Source organism: Penicillium soppii, assembly GCF_028829465.1.
Source record: "Penicillium soppii strain IBT 18220 chromosome Unknown utg000007l, whole genome shotgun sequence".
Taxonomy (NCBI): Eukaryota; Fungi; Ascomycota; class Eurotiomycetes; order Eurotiales; family Aspergillaceae; genus Penicillium; species Penicillium soppii.
In genome coordinates this window covers 1,191,072-1,210,784 of record NW_026643237.1, presented here as the reverse complement: position 1 = coordinate 1,210,784, position 19,713 = coordinate 1,191,072, and the positions used below count along the sequence as shown (strand labels likewise).

Here is a 19,713-nt window from a genome sequence, read left to right as displayed (position 1 = left end):
TTGAATAGAAGCTATTTCCATAGAATTCTGATTCCGGACGGGCTCAAAATATGGGACCGACTAGCAAACCCTGATAGATGATGTATCAAGGTAGCAATACTCCTTGTGGTATATTGGATGGTTAGTGGAAGGATTTTCGGGTGCATCAGTGTTGAAAAGCGGTGATTGACTTCGAAGGAAATATATTTATAATCTATTCCCTTGCCTTGGATAGTTGGCATCGGTTATTGAACCAAATGGTAGCTGGAAGGACTGTCTGTATCTCCTTTAACAAAAAAAAATCTAGATTGCCCGTGGTCCAACATTTGCTATAACCGGCTCTTATATAGTAGGCGGATGTTATGTAATTGCCCTGATCGTCACATGAATACCTGATAGGTAATTCCAGAATGACAAGGGATGCGGGTTCTTCTCACTAGTATAACTAGGTTAGATATGACTCAAGATGCTTCATAAACCATCGTCGGGGAAATGAAAGCTTGTATGTTAGTTCCTGGGGTGATGAGGTTTTCTCCATTTTTTTTGGTGACCTTGGAGATATGCAAATGTTTCTCAGACTCTTCCCCAAAAAGTGTGGAAGAGCAAGTGGATAAGGCGAAACCGGGAAAATGTGGGCAAAGCAAGCCAGAAAAGAGCGAATGTGAGTTCCTTTCGAACTTGCAGGTTGTCGTCTAGCGGCATTGAGAGACCCAGAACGTCTTTTTAAGGACCTAGGCCAACACGCACACGAAGATAAGCAAAAGCTTTCACGGAAAGTGACTAGAACGCTGAAGCAATAAGAGACTTTTCGACAAAAAAAAAAGGGAGAAAGGAACAAAATCCACCCAGGATTCAGAATTGGCCTTAAGTTTTCAAGTGATAGTGCCCAATTCGCGAGCCAAATTGACAGGTCTCGTTGCGGTCAAGCCTAAGACGAAGTTCATACCTTGAACTTAGGGTCAACTTCGAATCCAAGTTCAGAATCATGCCGCGAGAGGATATCCATGTAGACAAGCCAAGCTCTCTGCGAAGAGAGATCTTTGGTGGACATCTCGCTCAGCCATCGAGTAGCCTTCTTGATCTTCTTTACAACAACGGTTGCGTCAGCTATGACGGGATGGACTCGGCTGAACAGTGCAATTAGAAGGATCGTGCTGGATTGCATGATATGGTGAAGAACACACCACCACGGGGTGACCTTGTATAACCACACCGTATCTACCTCATCTGGGAGAAGATCGAGAACCTGTCCCGCAACTTGGACACACATAGCAGCCATGGTTACACACACAGCCCCGGGTGAAGTAGAACCAGATAGGGTAGAGAGGCGGCGAAGACAGGGCTGTGAAATGATTAATTTGGTGGCGTAGAAGCGAAAGGCTAGGCTGGCTCGCTCCCGAGCGAAAGGCTGCGATGCATCGAGTTCATTGAAGTAGAATTCTGTTGGAAGACGAGAGAGCCATCTGTCGGCGTTTCTGTTGAGGGTAGAAATCTGGATTTCAATTTCTAACCATGATTGTCGCGTCGCCCGAGGCGCGTACAAAATTTCCACGGCCTGGTGGGTGAGAAACGCCAAGTCCACGGCGCATAGAAAGAATAGCGAAGTATTAGGGGTAATGGCCTGGGAATTCTGCTCGACTTGCTTTCCTTTGCTCTCCGACTGCGCAGAACGGAGTCGACTCGCGAAGGTCTCTCTGGCCGCGATCGCGGGGTCAGTAGAGAGCAGTGAAGACATGAAAACGTTCCGGGCTTCTTGATCAGAGATAAGCTGTATGATCCGCTCATCTGTGAAGTCCTCCTCCGTATACGGCAACGGTAGAGGCGTAGAGCAGAAGGTTTCACCGGTGCTGGGCGGTCGACCAGTCATCACGCATAACACGGTATCCAACATAAACAGCGCCCACCACACTCGATATCTTGTCTCTTTCGAAAGGTGCCCAACAGAATCACTCTCGCTTCGAAGGTTGAGCCCCATAGCCACGGCCGATCGGATCGCGAATCCCAGAATTCTCCATGATCTAGAATAAACACTGGTCAGACATCAAATCTCGCAAGATTACGTGTAGAAAACCATACCTGTTAACTTGACCAACAGACAGCAGATAGAAGGCGGCTAACCCCTCAACTTGAACCTGTTGTAGGTTTGGGTGTGAAAGCAACGCCACATTGTCGATGCCGAGTCGCCATGCCCGCGAAAAATATAGCAAATAGCTATCCGCGTCCGGGTGGAGTGGGAAGTCCATCAGCAGCCAATGTCTCGCTGTAATAGCAAATATCAAATTCAACACCGCCAGCCATCGTTTTCCAGGTCGCACGTTGGGATTCGTATAGAAGGAGTTGTACTGTCCGAGGAACGTCGTCATGCCAACGATCGGGAAAGCAGGATGCACCGTATGGAAATAGCCGTCGACAAGCTGGTCAGCGACGTGTTGAGGAGGGCGTGCTGAAAGATCCACGTCGTCGAGCACGGATATTTCTAACTCGTCTTGGAAGTAGTTTACGGATGAGATGGAAGGGCGATCGAAACTGTTGCTGGCCAGCGTCGAGCTGTCTTGGTCCAGCTCCCGTTTGAGTCTGTATAGCCATCCCATCTCTGAGTGCTCCCCCACAAATCCCATAGCCTGGATTTTCTCACTGCTGTTAAAGTCTTCTTCGGTGTAGTCGATGGCCCCGAGGGTGAAAACAGTGTTCTTGCGGTGGGCGTGGGGGATAGAAGAATCTGAAAGCTGAACACGGTAGCATCGTAAGAAGGAAGCAATAATAGGGGAGCGAGAAGAATGGAACCCACCTCATTAAGGGTCTGGTCAACATGGCGGGCAGAAGGCGTGTTTAATTTGGGATAGAGGTCTTGCAAGAGGGCTTTGTAGGTTTCCACCTGTGTGGTTAGATTGCTGAGCTGCCTGGAGAGTTGTTAGAGGTAGATGAGAGGTGAGCGGCTGCTCTATCAGAAGCCACTGACTTAAGCATCTTCTCCCCCTTCCGATCGCCATACGCACACCGGACGCTAGCATCCTTGCAACGATCGCAGGCGGGGCGGTGTCCGCTACATTTAGCTTTTTGCTCACGGCAGTTCCCGCAGGCCTGACTGACTCGACCATTGCTACTCCAGTTACCAGAGTGCGCAATTCGAGGAATCGGGAGCTTTGCATTCGGCTGGTCACCGGTGGCCAAGTCGTCACGGTTAGGGAGGGCATTGGCGGCGAGGTCGAAGGCAGGGGGAAATGTATAACAGGGGACAATCCAGTCGTTGCCGAAGAGGGTAAATTCGGGTTCCGGATGGTCTGATGGGTATTCGGGATTCATCGTGCGAGGCCTGGAGGATAAAGATACACAAAGAATATAGGCCAACAAATCCGAAACATTGCCGACAACAATCCATTCACGCCATAATTAAATTACCAATACAGAGAAAGAAAAATAAACCCCCTACATTACAAGAATTTTAGGCATTATGGGTTGTTAGTTCAGAATAGCGGATTGTGATATGTTGGATGCGAAAGCCGCGCTGTTTGCCACTCCACTTTCCGACAGTTCGTATCCATCTCAGCAAAGATATTGAGTTTGGTTTTGCATTTTGCAGTCAAGTGATATTGACTATCTCGGCTGAAGTGCCTGGTTGTCGACTGTAACAGGGAGCCTATGGTGTTTTGCAGAGTCATTGTGACGTTGAACATCCCGGAGTCACCCTCCTGTTAGTGCAGCAACGTTAGCAGTCATATATGGCTTGCTTGCATTCGAATTGGCGTCCTTGCACTAGATGGCTTCTTTCAGGCTGTGGCGCAAGAGCTCAAGCATGGCCGTCATAGTAGTTCCCCAACCTAGGCGTATCATATCTTGTATATCGTTAATAAAAACCGGAACATGTACCGGTAAATTTGTCGTTCACACCCCCTTCTCATAGCATGAAGGCTCTTCAAATTGATCAAAGCATGTTGCAGGTTGTTCGGTAGTTTTTGTATGATCGCTGACGCTGGCGGATATAGCGCAATGCTCAATGGTCTTCACGTGATATCGCATCCTTTGCCCCGATCGCTTCACATATGTCCACCCTTGACGAAGAAACAGCCACCATTCCACATAACAGACCTAGCTTCACGAGCCCTGTACTGTAAGAAACAGGGAAACTTGGTGCTAGAGTGGCGAATTTGCTTAGTTTGCAGATGATGCCCGTCTGTCTTTCTGTAAGTCTAGGCCGATCATCGTCATTTTTGAGAAGAGAAGACGAGATTAGACTTTTGCTCCAAAGAAACGGTATTATGATATTGATAAAATCACAGGTGATGCCTACCCAGATGATGTTTGATAGAGATCGGAATTTTTGATGTGCTATTCGAAAGTTTTAGCAAGGACAAAACACCGGGGTCACAGCCACCATTCAGCGCATCGCCTCCAAATTTCAGTGAGTTGGTCTATATCCGTCATCAAACTTCGAACGCCACTGAAGCTGGGATGTGTGAGACAGCAGGCTAACCCTCTCGGCCCTTCTAGCAACGCTCTCGAAGTCCTTACCTGCGGCACACACGACGACCCTAAACACACCCAGATAACGTGATCTGATCAATTTTCTGTCTCTGGGCCTGCATGAAATAGAGTTCTTCTGGGTATATCATTTCGAGACTTTTGCTTGATGAAGTACTCGGCTTCGAGGCCTGTGATTCGCACGGTGTTCATCAAGTCGAAGACACATACAACGCGATAACGACCGAACTCATGCATACGTATACATGAACACTTCTCATCACTGTCACATCTCGCGTGCGGTTGTCGACTGAGGATGGCTGTCATCTTCGCAAAACAGCCAGACCCGGAGCCCCAATAGGGCAAATGCAGCACACCACAATAAAGGATGCCAGAAGTCTCTGAATACTGTCAAAATCGATCATATAAGTGTGTGTGGATGTTAAAGACGAGGGAATACTGCCGGATGGCCGCTGGTCACCCGTTGGGCCGGAACGGTCACCGTTCTGATTGACGGGTATAGAAGTCTCTAGCCACTTGAACCGGGAGCGGCCACGTAAGGCCCAAGAGTGGACGGCCTTCGCGCAAAAGCAAACCGCTCAGGCGTTTACCACTCTCAGTACTTCATTCGCTGGATCTGAGGTAGCCATGATCATTTGATTGGAAACAGTGCCGAGGACCTGGGCAATTGGTTCTTGCTTGCACATTCATTGTCACGTTGACGAGCATCCAGGCGGATGAATCGAACCCTCGGTGTTCGATGTGTGTGAAGCTCCTAGCTCACTGTGCTCTCCTTGTGGACGAAATGATGGTTTGATTGATCACCAACAGTTTCCATCGACATGAACACCACCTCGCTCGAGGTTCTTGAGTCGTCCAGGTGGGTGCCAATATTGGTACTGGAGAAACATTCTTGGTAGAACGTATCCCTTTCGATTATGTCCCTGAACAGTCGTCATCCCTGTGACATGTATTGGTGCGAGACCAATTACCTCTTCGGGCAAGCAAACACACCCGTAGCATTTGTGCTGTTTCGGCTATCTGACAGATTCTCGGTGGTTGTTCAAAGTCAGGTAGACTTCGTGATCCTCGTCACCCGAATCTGGACTTCAGGGACAGGTTGTTTGTTGTCGTGATGATCAAAAGTTGCAGTGCACACCCCCAGGAAACAAGGCTATGTGACTGGGGCCAGAATTTGATGTACTCAAAATGACTGCGGCTTCACGAGCCAAAACCATTTCGGTATGACATTACCTCCTGGCGAAGGAGATCGAAATTTTCTCATTGAACGTCAAGAAAGTCATCATCTAGCCGGTGTGTCCAATGCAGAGGATGGTCCGAGGTGTGGATTGACAAGGGATTCGATGGGAACTATTGAGATGGCCATACTGATGGTTAGTTTTCACAATTTCAGCCCCACGCCAAAGCATCGGAAGTTGAGCTCTAAAGCTGATCAGCTAAAACAAGTAATTGTCATGCTCGACATGCTCGATGCGAGAACATACCTATGGGGATGATACACTTCGCAGTTAATTCCCTTTTCCGGCTTCAGGTGTTTTCAAAATTCCGGCACCGTGTATGCGCCCGTGGGGTGTGCCTCGTAATAGGTTATTGAGGAGGGGGTGAGCACTGAGCATGAAAAAGGAGCATCGGCATCAGCATTTTGGGGAGACGTTGGTCACTATAACTCACTGTTACCACATGATGCTTCCTAGCATCCTGTGTCCATTTGTGATCATCCCCTGATCATCCTCTCAACCTTTCCAGTCGGTTTCGCCAATTCTCTGCCATGATTCCTTATATTTGCCACGTCGGTTGACTCATGGCAAGATGAATCGTGCGGTCAGTCGTGGACCCGCCAAGGGAATACTAAGTCCTTTCTCTTTCAAGGACGTACTTTGGGGGCTTGAGGTTTCCAAAGTGGCAATGGGGCAGCTTATGAGCGGTTGGGCGAAAACCATGGCTTAACTTCTTTTGATTCTGGCCTGGTCAACGAGGCTGATGGGTCCAATCTGGAAATGGGCGAACATTGCTTATCCTTGTTACAGAGTGAAAATTAGGACGAATGTTGTAGGGAATGGGAGAGGGACGGAAAAAGCTTCCGGGACTCCTTGGCCCAAAATGTCGGGATCACCATATCCACTTCCCCCAGCCCTTCTGGGCAGTCAATCCCTCGATCACAATATTGTGGTGTATTTCCACGATGCTAGTTAAGCTTACAGGGGAGGCATATAGGTCATTGGCCAGCTCCATGGGAATTTGCCCCTGTGAGCCCAATTCAGAAAAATGGTCCTTCGGTGATTGTGAGACGCATGCACCAAAGATCCATTTAGGCTGCGCCCGAAGGCTATTATACTGGTCTGGGAACAAAGTGACGAGCATTCTCGTCATAAAAGCCTAGGCTAGTCGATAATAGCGCACAGGATACACAGGGAGGCAATAACTAACCGGTGACCACTGATTTTCTGCTAGGTACGCCTAGTATCTCTTAGCATTCGCGATCCATGGTTGGTCTCTGGTCTTCTTCGAAGGCGATATTTTCTTATCCAAAGTCGACCACCCAAACCATGTCTTAGACCGCAATGAATATCAGCAACGCCCCTTCAGATTGTCCGGCTTTTTTCCCTCGTCATACTTCTCGCATTTTGCAGTGCGGCACAAGTCAAAATCAGATTTCCCTCGCACATTCCAGAAGACTTATGAAAATCGGCAACTTACATTTACGAGTTCTTCGGCTTTCCGATCTACGTGCTGTTCTTCGTGGTGATTGTCTCACGACGCAACGTGTCACGTACCGAATTTGGTTGGTAAGTTCACCCGGATTTGATTGTATTCTATCTGCCTTACCAGCCTTATACCTAGAAAGCATATCTGGGCGGCTCTGGGATCAGGGCACTGTTGCCTACTGTAGATGGAAAATCATGCATGGGTTCATCACACGTATCTAGCCATTATCCAAGCAAGCCCAACAAATAGATAGGTAAGTTTTTATTTATTATCTGAGAAACCACGAAGTCGACGCTTTTTTACGCTGCAACAATAAATGATATTATCAACCACGGTTTCAAAGTGATGGTACTATGTTAATGGGCCTCGATGAAGTCTTAGCGTTGTTGAGCGTTCATGGGTAAAAACGACATTTGGTCAGTTCCGCTATCGCGTTCTCTTCCAAGTCCAGCGCTGGTTTTAGATGAGGCCCATGCAGCCGCCGGTGAAGTTTCGTTGAGCTTGGTGACGGGGTGTCGGTGTTTCACGACTGTTGATACATCCAACGCTTGATTTTCGGCAATTTAGCGTCTGGCCATAAAGCCTCTTAATTTATTCTGACCTTTTTTTTATCGAAGATAAGTATGATCTCTGCTCAGCTCCGGCATTCGGTCTCTCCCACCCCGTGATCAAGTGATCAGAACAACATACCTATAAGAAAAGATTAGTATAGGAGGGGAAGAACACGTCAGCGGTTCAGGGGTGTGTAGAATATTCAGGTACAGAGTAGTGGTGTTTAGGGCTACCAGTGGAACGGACTGAAGGGGCTGAAGAGGAGGGAAGGCAAGGGACCTTTCCTGGAAAATCAAAAAAATAGGTGAACAAAAACATACAACAGTGAGGATTCGCTGGTGGTCACCCACCCAACTACTAACTCACCGGCGTGTGGCTTAAGTACGGCTGAGCGGACGGGAAGCCCTGTTTTCCACACCCTATGGTCGTATGTACTGATAGTTTGATTGATTTAAATTATGAAGACAAATTGTAATCTCATATGTACCAGACGTACAGGCCCATACATGTATGTGGTAAGTATGTAGTCATTTATAATAAATATGAAGTCATGCAATAAAATCCAAATTGGATTGAGAAATTTGTTATTTAATTTTGATAAAAAATTCCGAGACTAAAAGCTGCTGGAAACCGGACAATTTTCTTGTATAATATATATGGTATCTTCTAGAGTATTGTATATAAAGTCACATGGAGATATATATTGTACCATCTTTATAGATACAAGCCAGATATATTCATATGTAAGTCGATAAATCAGAATACAAAGGGCTTTATCAATATCCAAATGTATGCAGCTATGAAACAGTTCATTCATAATGCAGGACACACAGCAATCGAATGAGACACACAACCTGTGACAACACCAACAGTGTTGCAAATCTTCGGGTGGTGGAAATGTTCGAGGGCCTGGCGCACTTTTGGTGTCCCGATCTGTAATTGCTCCAAGATCTCTGTCACTGCTGCATATAGGATATTGATATTTCCATCTTCAATTTTGACTGAAATTCCAAGCCCACCATCAGCCCCTAGCTTTCGTGTCTGCTCCGACTCCCGAATTCCGATTCCATAGCAGCCATCTGCACCAAGTTTCCCGATCAAATTCCCTTGGAATGCGCGCATGAGCTCTGTACAGAAACGACCCTCGCCGGCAACAAGCTCGGGATATCGCGCCATGGCATGGAAGATCCGGCTCAGCGATCGTGTGCGAAGCTGATCGGTCATATTCTGATTAGGAAATCTCTTATCCACATTATCTGGCGAAGCGGAAATCATAGCATATAGTTTGCCGAGCAGGCGAAGAGAGGTCGCCGGTGCCGGGAGGTTACAGCCATCAAGCCCCCAAGGTACATCCTTTTCATCTGGATAACAGAGTTCTTCAAAAACATGTCGAACCTGCTTTTGAATAGGATGATTCGGCATATGATAATCTTCTGTTGTGGCACCGAGTGCCTTCGCTCCAGCCAGCATACCGACGTGCTTTCCCGAGCAATTACTGCATGCAGCAGTGGGGACATAATCACTTTTGATCCAAGCACGATTGACGATGTCGGAAAGAGCAGTATGACCACCACAACGAAGATTAGCTTCGTTGGCATTCACTTTAGTGAGCATTTCACGAGCGCGAGAGACATGTCTCTCCTCGCTGTTGTGCGAGGCGCACATCAATGCTAGGTCGGCTTCGTCGAAATTGAATTGATCGCATCCGCCAGTTTCCAGAATTGCCAGGGCTTGAATAGGCTTTGCGGCAGATCGGGATAAAGTCATGCGTGTTGGATCACCGACAGAGAACAGAAGTCTTCCGGTCGAATCGACAACCGCTGCGTGCACCAAATGTCGATTTTCAACAATCCCGCCTCTATCAGTGATAACAACATCGAGACTTTTTGTTTTGATTGTCATTTTGGTGGTTTGATTCAAGTTTTTCAGTAAATAAAGAACAAGAGAACATGATGAGAACAAAATATTTAAATCTCTTATACTAGTTGACAAAAGACGCTTACCCGATTAGGTGAACCAGAACGAGCCGCTTCCACCTGTCCAATCAAGTATAAAGCCCACTCTTTTGAAATTCAATACAACATACTAATTACAGAGTGCAGAGGAGTACGGAGTATGAAGTACAAAATTGAAAGAGACTGTGGGTCTAGATCTTTTTTTTTAGACTCAAAGTAATAAACAACTAGACCGAGAGTTTTAGATGAATTATTGACCGCTAGTATGGCTACATTTGTACATATGTATCTGTGAAAACATTTGGAATCAACAGACCGTAATATTAATAGCTACCGTATTGATGATAACCTAGCCTTGTTTATATTTTGTGGACTCAAGAATAGTCAGTCTATCTAGGTACTACGATCTACATATGTCAACCGGTAGTTTCCAGTCCAACATGACGTGTAGCAGCTTTGGTATCCTGCAGTCAGTCCGGAGAACATTTTGTCGGATCCAACAGCTCGTGGTTTGACAGCAGCAGCTGTAGAATTTGTCTGTCTCGTAGTTTTGATTTTAATTCTTCATATCGAGTAGGATCTCCGAATCGGCGCTGGTGATCCTCGGTGTCGCAGAAAATGTTGATCGAGATGAAAGGCACATTTCCGGCTTGCGCAATCTCCAAGTGTTCAGCAAATACGGCAGCGTCATCGGCGTTGTCTGCAGTGCAGCCGTTCAGGATGAGTGTGGGCTTGGAGTTGGGATCATCCTTCAAAGAATCAAAAGGCGACTTGTCGGGATCGACTACGAAGGTTCTTGTGACTTTTCGTGCGCCCTGAGATGATGGCATTCACAGGGTCGATTGGGGGGTGGTTGTCCAGGAGTATCAGGTATTTGGTCGGAAGCTTTTCGGCGAGGAGCTTGGAAATAGTGAACTTACCAACGCCTGGAAAATAATTCAGAATATCACACGTCTTTGCCACCCAAGTCAGTGGAGTTGGCCTGGCGAAGGATATGAATCAGCGTCTTCTGGGCAGTGCTACGAGCATCCTCGATCAGGTCCCATAAATCAGCCATACAAACATGGGGTACAGAAGATAAGGCTTTGCAGCAAATCATCCGAGGCTAGATACGAAGAACACACAGACCTGCTTGCTGGCTGTCATAGTGAAGAGTGGGTGGGTCCACCGTTTAAGGCTGGAGCCGTCCACGGGTCCACTCCAGGGCCGGCGCCCTTGCTTAGTCAGCTTAGTCGTGATCGCAAGCTTCATGTCGTTCAACTTCTCCTTCTCGGTCCACGATAGCCTGGAGTTGATCTTCATCACTTGTTCCTGAAAAATTCCCAGAATAAACATGAAAATACAGAATTTGATGTTGGTCTTGTCGAGTAGAGCGAGATTTCTCTCGCATGAACGTAATTCTGGATCTGGCTAGTGAGCTCAAGACGTTTGTCGATCATAACTTCCCGATCCGTCACGTCCGAAGAGGTGGGCCCTGGATCCGATAAAGGGAGTGAGGGGTTACCTGTGGGCTCATCGAAACACATCCCTGAAGTTGATGGATTCTAGTTTGGGGCTGAGGCCATCTATGGATTCCTTCTGGGTGTACATCGGTACATCGTGACAGAATGATTTGGGTGAAATGTATATATTTGCCTTTTTTAAAAGGCTTTAAGATAAGTTTGAACTGAAAGATGTGGAACTATCTGTCATTACCAATTTCATCTAAGTTAAAGAGCCTTGAGCAATGTATCTAGTGTCGAAGATAATTGACTAGTTTCTTCGTCCTCGAAAGGGCACCCAACGATCTGGATGGCTAACGATTGGTTGCAAAAAAATTCGTATCATCTATTATTGACAAAAAAAACCAGAATTAGTGAAGGTAGAAGAGACTGAACCGGCTAAAGAGACTTTCATAATTCATAATTGGGTTTGTCGTATGGGTTCGTTTCAAAATGTTGATAGTTTCATCCACACAGTCTAGCTCAGGATATACCTTGGGTTTTGGAATTGGCAAGATGACAAAAGGATAGTCAAGAAGACTGAATAACGAGGTATACTCCCATGAGATCTTTAATCCATGAGGATAGCCAACAGCAAGGGCTGGGGCACTATTGGTGCACCAATAGTGCGGCCAGAGCGACCAACTGTATCGCCCCATACCTCTGCAAACTGTTCCCCGAGCGCTCTCTTTTGAGGTTCACCTGTCCAACACATTAATATTTTTCCACTTTTGCCACATTTTGTCAATATTGACGCGAACAGAAACAAAAATATATACTTGCAATGCTTTCGCAGCAGAGTGTTCTCGGGGGCAAAAGCCATTAACGCATCCGCAAAAGCTGGTATGACAGGTTCCCCAGAAGCGGCCAGAATTGATTTGTTCCTGAGACCCCAATGATAATGAATATCAAACCAAAGATCTCCCAACTAAGCCGCGTGAGTCTGATTGGAAACGGTGATCACCGCATTGATAAGTAGCTATAAATTGATTAATCATCATCACGCACTGATGGTTGAGTGGTACAATACCTCTCTTCCAAAGAGGTGGCCGGGGTTCGATTCCCCGTCAGTGCATTTTTTGTTTGCTTTTTATATATGTGTTTTTTTGACGTCGTCCCTATAGTTTATTTAGTTATTTATATCCTTATGTCATGTCCTTTATCTCAGTCCCTGGAAAAAGGACTGTTATTAAGTTTCAAATCCTAGAAGTATATGTATTTCTACAAAAAATTAGACACTAAGGTAGAATAAAAAAAAATGCACTGACGGGGAATCGAACCCCGGCCACCTCTTTGGAAGAGAGGTATTGTACCACTCAACCATCAGTGCGTGATGATGATTAATCAAGTTAAAGTTATATAGAGACATGAGCACCACCTTCTTCAATATCAGTAGTATACAAAACGATAGGCGTCAACCTAGACGAGATACTTATACCACAAATTCCGATCGAGGGGATGTACAAAGACATGTCGCTAGGGGATCGACGACTTTTCTTACATTTCCTTCAGTAGTTATATGCTGTGTGATGCAATAGCTTAGCTTGACAGATCTCGAAAGTACATGTCATTTGATATAAAACATATTGCCTATTACGTCAGCCTAGGATATAAATCTTCAACGTTGGACTGTCAGGTTGTGTGCTGGACCCCATGACTAGCTCAAGAGATGCCATAAATTGCGTTTTCAGCGTTAGTGAATTGGAAAGAGATATAGATAACAGGATGCAGAAAATAGGAACAATTACTCCATATGCAGATGCTCATCACCAGGAGCATCATCTTTAGAGACTCCCTGATTACTCCAGAAGGCTCTCGCCTTTTTCGGTTCAGGGTATGTTTTGTAGAGATCATGAATCCAAGCTCGATCCTCTGGCGTGTTTTGATCAGTAAGTTCATCCATTAGATCCCAAATTTGTCGTATCAGATGAACCCATTCTGTCTTATCCTCCAACTTCGCATTCTTATACGGCTCCAAGAGCCCAAGAAGTTGATCCAGTCCCTCAAGGCCAGTTTGCGCAAATGCGTTACTCTCCGGCATATTTTCCCATATCGACTTTTGATCTGGAGCGGTAATCATACTGGAAATGCTTTTCATGATCGTACGGAATGTTGAAAATTCGAGTACCATAGCTTTTAGCTTGATACGCTCATTTTCGATATGCTGATAGGCACCAGGCGTGTCGTGATTAGCCATGTAGATCACCAAGAAATCTCGAAGAAGTGGCGCGGACTGTTCAGCAGTGCGTGCGAGCCGAGTTTGTTGCACATCGTATTCATCAATGGTGTCTAGGTCGGCTAACCGACGGCCGAGTTGACGGAAGTTTGATGCCAATAGTATGTCGCCATCACGCTCAGCTACATTAAGACCACTAAGGGCGGCGGTGATAGCTCGTGGTATATTACCCTTGCGAAGGTGAGTGAAAATGGGAATGAGTTTGTGCATGTACCAAGGCCGCAAGCTCAACATGAAGTCAATGTCCGTTTCCATGAATGAGAGTATGTCCATGATCCAACCATTGATAGTTGGATCATCACAATTTTGGCCGGGGGCTATGACTGATTGACGGAACCTATCCATGGCAAACGATGCCATTGCAGCCCGATCTGGAAGGGGAGTAGCGAAGCCCGTAGTTTCATTTCGGGGTAACCTTGGATCCTGCGGGGAATTAAATTTGGACAGGGACTGTTCATTCATCAAATGATCGATGACATCCATTCGTGGGTCCCAGCCTCGTTCGAGATCCTTTGTCGAAAAAATGATCTTCTCCCGGTATTGGTTCAAGGCCGGCTGCTTATCTTCCACCTCGCCCGGCCTCATAGCAATCCATGACTCAGTAAGCCATGCCTGGGCCTCTGCCATGGCAAAATCTGGTTCAAGCAGCTCCTTGCAGTTTATTCCAGCGTCTCGTATGTCTTGTACCCGGTCCAAAACCAGCCTACGAAGCCTCAGAGGCATGACTAGATCTTGATCTAGCCGATATCTTTGCGACATCCAGATGATCCAGTTCAAAAGCACCAGAAATAGAAAGTGGGTGAGTGTGTTAGGGAGGGGTTCCCTGTAAGATTCGGGCATGAGTGGTGCTATATCTTTGAGAGATTTGAGTGTAACGTGTGTTAGGAACCAGGCACAAAAGTCTTCTCTGGAGGCACTTATAGGGGACAGAGCAATGAACGATGCCCATGCAAATCTGGGACCGTCTGATGGAAGCTCCACCCCTATGCCCGAGAAATAATGAACCTTTTGGGTCAAGCCGACAATGGCTGCCATCAGGTTCCATTTTTCTCTTTCGACAAAATCAAAGGAAGGAGATTCAACGGCCCGTAATAGTTTTGCGTTGCCCGACCTGAAGTCATTGGAATTGGGGTTAAGGCCACCCATTTGGGAAGCTCGCTCTTCCATGCATCCAATGAAGTTGAAGCAAATGACATTGCGTTGTAACACGCTTAAGATTCGACGGAGCCAGATGGTAAGAGCCGGATGAAGTCGATATCCCTGTCTTCCATCTATCAAAATTTCTGATCGCCCCGTGATCAGTTTGGCTGCCACAAGAAGTCGTACCGCATATCTAAAAGATTCTGCAACTTCTTCTTTTGAGGAAAAAGATGTTTTCTTCTCAGTAGCAGGAGTCACCCTCATGCTGGACCACAGCTCAAATGGAACATGCGCCTTGTCTGCCTGGGACTCCGGAATATTATTCAAAATGTGTTGAAGAAGTGGAATTTTCAATGAAATATCTTCTGTGTCAAAAATATTCACAATCCCTTCTGGATTTGGTAGTACATCGACCCACAAACCAATTGATATCAAAGCACACATGTCAGGATATCGGTTCAATTGGGCTAGATGTTTCAAAATTGCAATCATCACATGGTGTGTACGGTCGAGACCTTTATTGTCACTTAGGTCAAGAGACAAAATCGCAGTAGTCTTGCTAACGAGAGCTTCAAGAAATGATACATCTGTACTATCTTCCTCAAATGGAATATCCCACGATAGAACAGTGTCCAGTCCATGAAATCTCCCTTGTAGTAAATTTGATTGGCTCTTAAGAACGACGCGATTGTATTGTAAGACTTCAAGCGTGGAATGAAGGTGCGTGTCTGGTGACTCCTTTGACAAGCCTGGAGGCGGTAATGTCCCATCGTCTGAGCCAGAACAGGCAAGCTGCCAAGCTTCTTCGTTGGTCATAGAGACGCCGAGTTCAAACAAAACATCTTCAGCCTCGCTAAGGACAAGCAGCAAGGGTGTGCAGGTTGCCACCAACAACCTAAAACCGGTGATTGATAAAATTCTGGCGACTCGAAAGAAATCAGCCCAATCTGCAGATGTATCCTCACTTTCGGATGAAGGAAGATAGGTTTCGTCAATTCCATCTAGCAGAACAACTAATTCATGACCTTTTGCTGCTTCCATAGCTTCAAAGAGATATCTCTTTGGATCCGAATACTCTGGGCAAGCAACACCGTCTCCTCTAACTGACCGCCATATGCCTTTCGCAACGGCTAGAAGTCCCACAGAGTTGCTGATATCATGACCAGATTCTGCCATTGACACATTCACGTAAGTGGTTCTGGCGAACAAATGTGTCTCCTTCCACCACCAAGCCAGGTGTCTCATCAACAGGGATTTACCGTTTCCAATATCAGCTGACAAGATAACAAACGAGCTCTCCCCTTTTAAAAGGGCACTCAACTGGCGAATGTCATCTTCCCTCCCAATAAGCTCGGGCAGGCCCAGGGGTATTCGAAGCGAGACAGCGGAGATACTATCTGCTGGACGATGATCTGCCAAGCAGAAATCTGCTCCATCTCTTGAATAGATAGCTGGAACCAGAAAGTCTTGTATCTCGATCCTTTCTCCAAAGCGAGCGGGACGAGACGCGTTATCTTTCATGGCACGGCGAGAAGCATTTCCAGCTTCGATAAATGACTTTCCATCTCGGCAAAGGGCCAAGTAAAAGGAGGATGTGAGAATCTTTGCAGCTGCAGCTTTCAGTTCGTATCTCATTGCAAAAACGCCAGTGACTCCATGATTCAAAAATTCGAGCGCAAGGTGACTGAAGGTGGAAGTGACTTTCGCAGTACGACAGGCGCATAGAACGGCCCATTGCACACCGTTTCTTCTTAAGATTTCAGCGACAGAAGACGCAGTATGACCTTTGCGGTGTTTCAGGTGCTGATCGGAGAACTCCAGAACCGGTCTGTCGAGATCCAAAGTCCAAAGAATCAGCAAGACGAGGTTTTTTCAAGGCTGGGTGAGACACCTGAGTAACGATACTCTTACCCCTTTTCTCGGTCGATACTTCCATGAAGATCAAAATGTACCAAATATGGCTTTTCGGATACTGATCTCTGGCTTAGAACCTTTTCAAACTCTTCGAAAGTCCCTGTGTGCACAAATTCCAGTTCGACTCGAGGATCGCCCCCCAAGGTCTGTACAAGAGGCAAACTCGTTAGCCGCGGGTTTATATCTGACTTTGTTTTTGATCTTGCGGAAACGACCAAAATTCGAAGAGTATGATCAAGTTTAACACTTAGAGGGGGTGGAAAGATTGCCGGCGAAGTGTGGTTTCGTAAGACCCGGTGAATAATGATAGGACAGGGAATGGTTTCCAGACTCTCGAGTAGCTCCCAGTGAAGTTTATCTATGCCATCTTGAGCCTTGGACAAAATTATGCTCAAATGAATGACACTAGAACTGTTCAGAGCTGTTGAAGACTCCGCCGTGTTGATTAGAAGCTGTTGCCACAGCGATTCTTTATATTTTTGGAGTTCCGAAACCGCTGCACTGGCACGGTAATTGTTATAAGGAGAAGCGGCATAATCTTCAAGATACCACTGGACCAGTTCTTCCGATTCTGGGTTGAAGGGATCTTGTAAATTGATCACTCTGTCTTGGCCGTCGTTGCTTATGACCACCTTCCAAGTCGAAGGGGATAAAATCGATGTCTGTCGGCAAGAAATGTGCATTTCTTTTTTTTCTTGTAAATAGTTTGAGTAGGCAAAAAGTAGAAATTGGAAAAGGTATGTAATTTGCTCTCTTCTATATCGTAAATTATGCCGGTCAACAATCCCACAAATGCTCGTGGCTGGGGCTTACTGTCAGCTGGAGATGAGCCAAGGCTGAGTTTACGAGGTTTTTAGGGTTGCTGGATTCTCTACCCGAGAAGTAGAATCCTCGTAATTGGTTTCTTCTCTTTAACATCTTTTTGTTTTTTTGAAAAAGATCTTTAAGTACTGAAATCTTTCCTAAATAATTCTTTGTTACCTTTTTCTCTTACATTTATTGCTATGATTTTCGGATATATGTGTTTATCCTAATTCAAGGTCATATTTCGACTCCATCATCGACAACCGGCGCGCATTGAAAGTACTAGACAGGCAACCTTCCCTTGAAACCTCATCTTCATTATTGCAGTTTCACTGCACATATTGATTGGTTATTTCCAAGATGTCAAAGCCCAGCTTTTACTACCTCGAGCCCCTCAACCAGCTACCGGGCTCAGAAGTCAACAAACTACTTGGCCGATTTGTTCTTGACCGATGGAACCCCGGTGTGCAGGGCTACGAGCCAGAAAACCCGTCCAGAATTATCACAGAAGAGTTTATTGGTGAAGACCTTCAATTTGAAAATGCCGAAATCTGCATCACTTCTGTCTCTCATTCTTCAACGAACGCGGGTGTTCGTAGGGCTCTCATGATAGGAGGCTCTCACCAAAGTAAGGGGGATGTGGTGTTGCGCAGCACCCAGGTGACAAAGAGAGGGATGAAGAATGCGCGATTGTCCTTTGACGCACTCATGAACGACAAGGACGTGACGACCAGTGTTAAAAAACTAATGCGTGATACTCACGCGCATACTATATGGATGATCACGGCCGTTCTTTTCGTCAACGATGCACATATCAAAACGAATGTCTCGAGCTCAAATCAGTCTGATACCCAGACAACCTTACCAATCCCTGCTATTGCAACTTCAGAGCTCGATTTGGGAGCACTTGATAACGAAGCAAATATATCATTTTCAAGTCGGGAGACATCGGCAGCGAATTTAGAGGCCGAAATGTCTGGCAGGCGCGTTTTTGCGGTGCAGTACTGGCGGTGTGAGCATCGACCGGTAGATAGGATATTCGATCAGTGGAGGGAACAGTTGGCCCTTCGTGGGAGAGGTATCCAGAAAGTCAGCACAGGGCACAGGGGGCTGGGAAGTTCTGACGATGAGGACAATGATACGGATAACGATGATTGGGATGCTGATCTTGAACTTTGCTCTGAAGATCTTCCGGGTGACAAAAATTAAATAATCAATGACTATTCCCTATAGGATTAGGCAGTTGGGCCATTTGAAAATAGATATTTCATTTGTTTCGACTTATAATACGTCTCTCATTAGCTTTCTCCCATTACATGAACTGTCTAAGGAGAGTGTTTTTATTGAGTTAGCTTCGCTAGAAGATGCAGGTTTATTGAAAACTGACACAGATTTGAATATGTATATATGTAGCTTTTCAATAAGCTTGAGCATAGTGCAGTACTACCTTCGATGAATCTTTCAGAGATGCATTCTGGTAAGTATTTGAGGTCTAACTGTGGTTGATACTAAGCACATTTAAAAGGATCGAACCTTTAATCTTTCGTCGGAAAAATGCTCAGGGCTTCCTATAGAATCCTCATAATCTGATTTTTATCATGAGCAAGAAGTACCTGATCTTACACCGATACTACTACTTTACTTGGAAAGAGCTAGTTAGAGCCGGGTAAGACGTACGAATTTGATAACAACACACTCAAAAAGCATGTGGGAGCACACTCGTGGACGTCTTTCTAGCATATTCAGATCATAACTAACTGTCTTCTCTGCGTGACAATTGCTGTGGTTATAGACTTTGGATGTGGTATGAGGGGCTTTTTTGGAATGGGGGCTCTTTTGCCCCTGAGATGCTTGGGGTGTCATCTATTAGAACCCGTGCCGAAATAATTTGTCAAGCCTAGGCCTGGGATCATAGTTGGACCGGCTTTATCCAGCAGAAATTGCGGTCCCAGATCTCCATGAACATGGCAATAATGAAACATATACTACGAAGCCCTTCTTTCGTGGATGAACCTTGTGGCCGCGGGTCCCTTCTACCTTGGAAGGCATAGCCTAATTTGGAATATTAAACACAAACCCCTATCGGCACTCTGATTTCTGCGCTACAAATCTGTCAAAAGTCTATGATATAGTACGTATCAGCAACGACTGTTTCTATCTGTTTTATCTATGCTTATGGGCTTATCTATTACACTGAGTTCTCCAATCATTCGAAACTTTTGTCATGTCGCGTATGTAATTGTATCCTACTTCTTCTATTGCATACTGTACGTGAATCTTAGGTCGTGCTACCTTTCGATGAGCTAGATATATACTAGTAAATTAAGCCCAATATAATAGAGTTGACTATTAGGAAACAGATGGCTTAGAAGAAAGCCACTTGAGTAGTAGGTACTTGTCGTAAGGAATTCGATTTTACCCAGATCTGAAAGTAAAGAAAGGAATTGAAATAAAGTCCCCAGCTAGT

General features: G+C 45.8%; 6 protein-coding genes across 6 annotated transcripts; 1 reads left to right on the top strand and 5 right to left on the bottom strand.

Moving 5' to 3' along the window:
• Nucleotides 1-919: 919 nt before the first annotated feature.
• On the bottom strand, nucleotides 920-3,282 carry N7529_009713 (Zn(II)2Cys6 transcription factor; the record flags this gene model as incomplete). The annotated part of the gene is made up of 4 exons (XM_057245240.1): nucleotides 920-1,997; nucleotides 2,056-2,705; nucleotides 2,768-2,879; nucleotides 2,939-3,282. The coding sequence occupies 4 exons, from the start codon at nucleotides 3,280-3,282 to the stop codon at nucleotides 920-922; spliced, it is 2,184 nt and encodes a 727-aa protein (XP_057093503.1).
• Nucleotides 3,283-8,529: 5,247 nt separating this feature from the next.
• N7529_009712 (asparaginase) lies at nucleotides 8,530-9,618 on the bottom strand (the record flags this gene model as incomplete). Its single annotated transcript, XM_057245239.1, has 1 exon — nucleotides 8,530-9,618. One exon carries the CDS (start codon nucleotides 9,616-9,618, stop codon nucleotides 8,530-8,532), a length of 1,089 nt encoding a protein of 362 aa, XP_057093502.1.
• A 523-nt stretch (nucleotides 9,619-10,141) lies between these two features.
• Nucleotides 10,142-10,501, bottom strand: N7529_009711 (uncharacterized protein; the record flags this gene model as incomplete). Its single annotated transcript, XM_057245238.1, has 1 exon — nucleotides 10,142-10,501. The coding sequence occupies one exon, from the start codon at nucleotides 10,499-10,501 to the stop codon at nucleotides 10,142-10,144; it is 360 nt and encodes a 119-aa protein (XP_057093501.1).
• A 116-nt stretch (nucleotides 10,502-10,617) lies between these two features.
• N7529_009710 (uncharacterized protein) lies at nucleotides 10,618-10,973 on the bottom strand (the record flags this gene model as incomplete). The annotated part of the gene is made up of 2 exons (XM_057245237.1): nucleotides 10,618-10,776; nucleotides 10,800-10,973. The coding sequence occupies 2 exons, from the start codon at nucleotides 10,971-10,973 to the stop codon at nucleotides 10,618-10,620; spliced, it is 333 nt and encodes a 110-aa protein (XP_057093500.1).
• Nucleotides 10,974-12,896: 1,923 nt separating this feature from the next.
• On the bottom strand, nucleotides 12,897-17,125 carry N7529_009709 (ATP-binding protein; the record flags this gene model as incomplete). Its single annotated transcript, XM_057245236.1, has 2 exons — nucleotides 12,897-16,356; nucleotides 16,440-17,125. The coding sequence occupies 2 exons, from the start codon at nucleotides 17,123-17,125 to the stop codon at nucleotides 12,897-12,899; spliced, it is 4,146 nt and encodes a 1,381-aa protein (XP_057093499.1).
• Nucleotides 17,126-17,606: 481 nt separating this feature from the next.
• On the top strand, nucleotides 17,607-18,455 carry N7529_009708 (uncharacterized protein; the record flags this gene model as incomplete). The annotated part of the gene is made up of 1 exon (XM_057245235.1): nucleotides 17,607-18,455. The coding sequence occupies one exon, from the start codon at nucleotides 17,607-17,609 to the stop codon at nucleotides 18,453-18,455; it is 849 nt and encodes a 282-aa protein (XP_057093498.1).
• Between the last annotated feature and the right edge of the window lie 1,258 nt (nucleotides 18,456-19,713).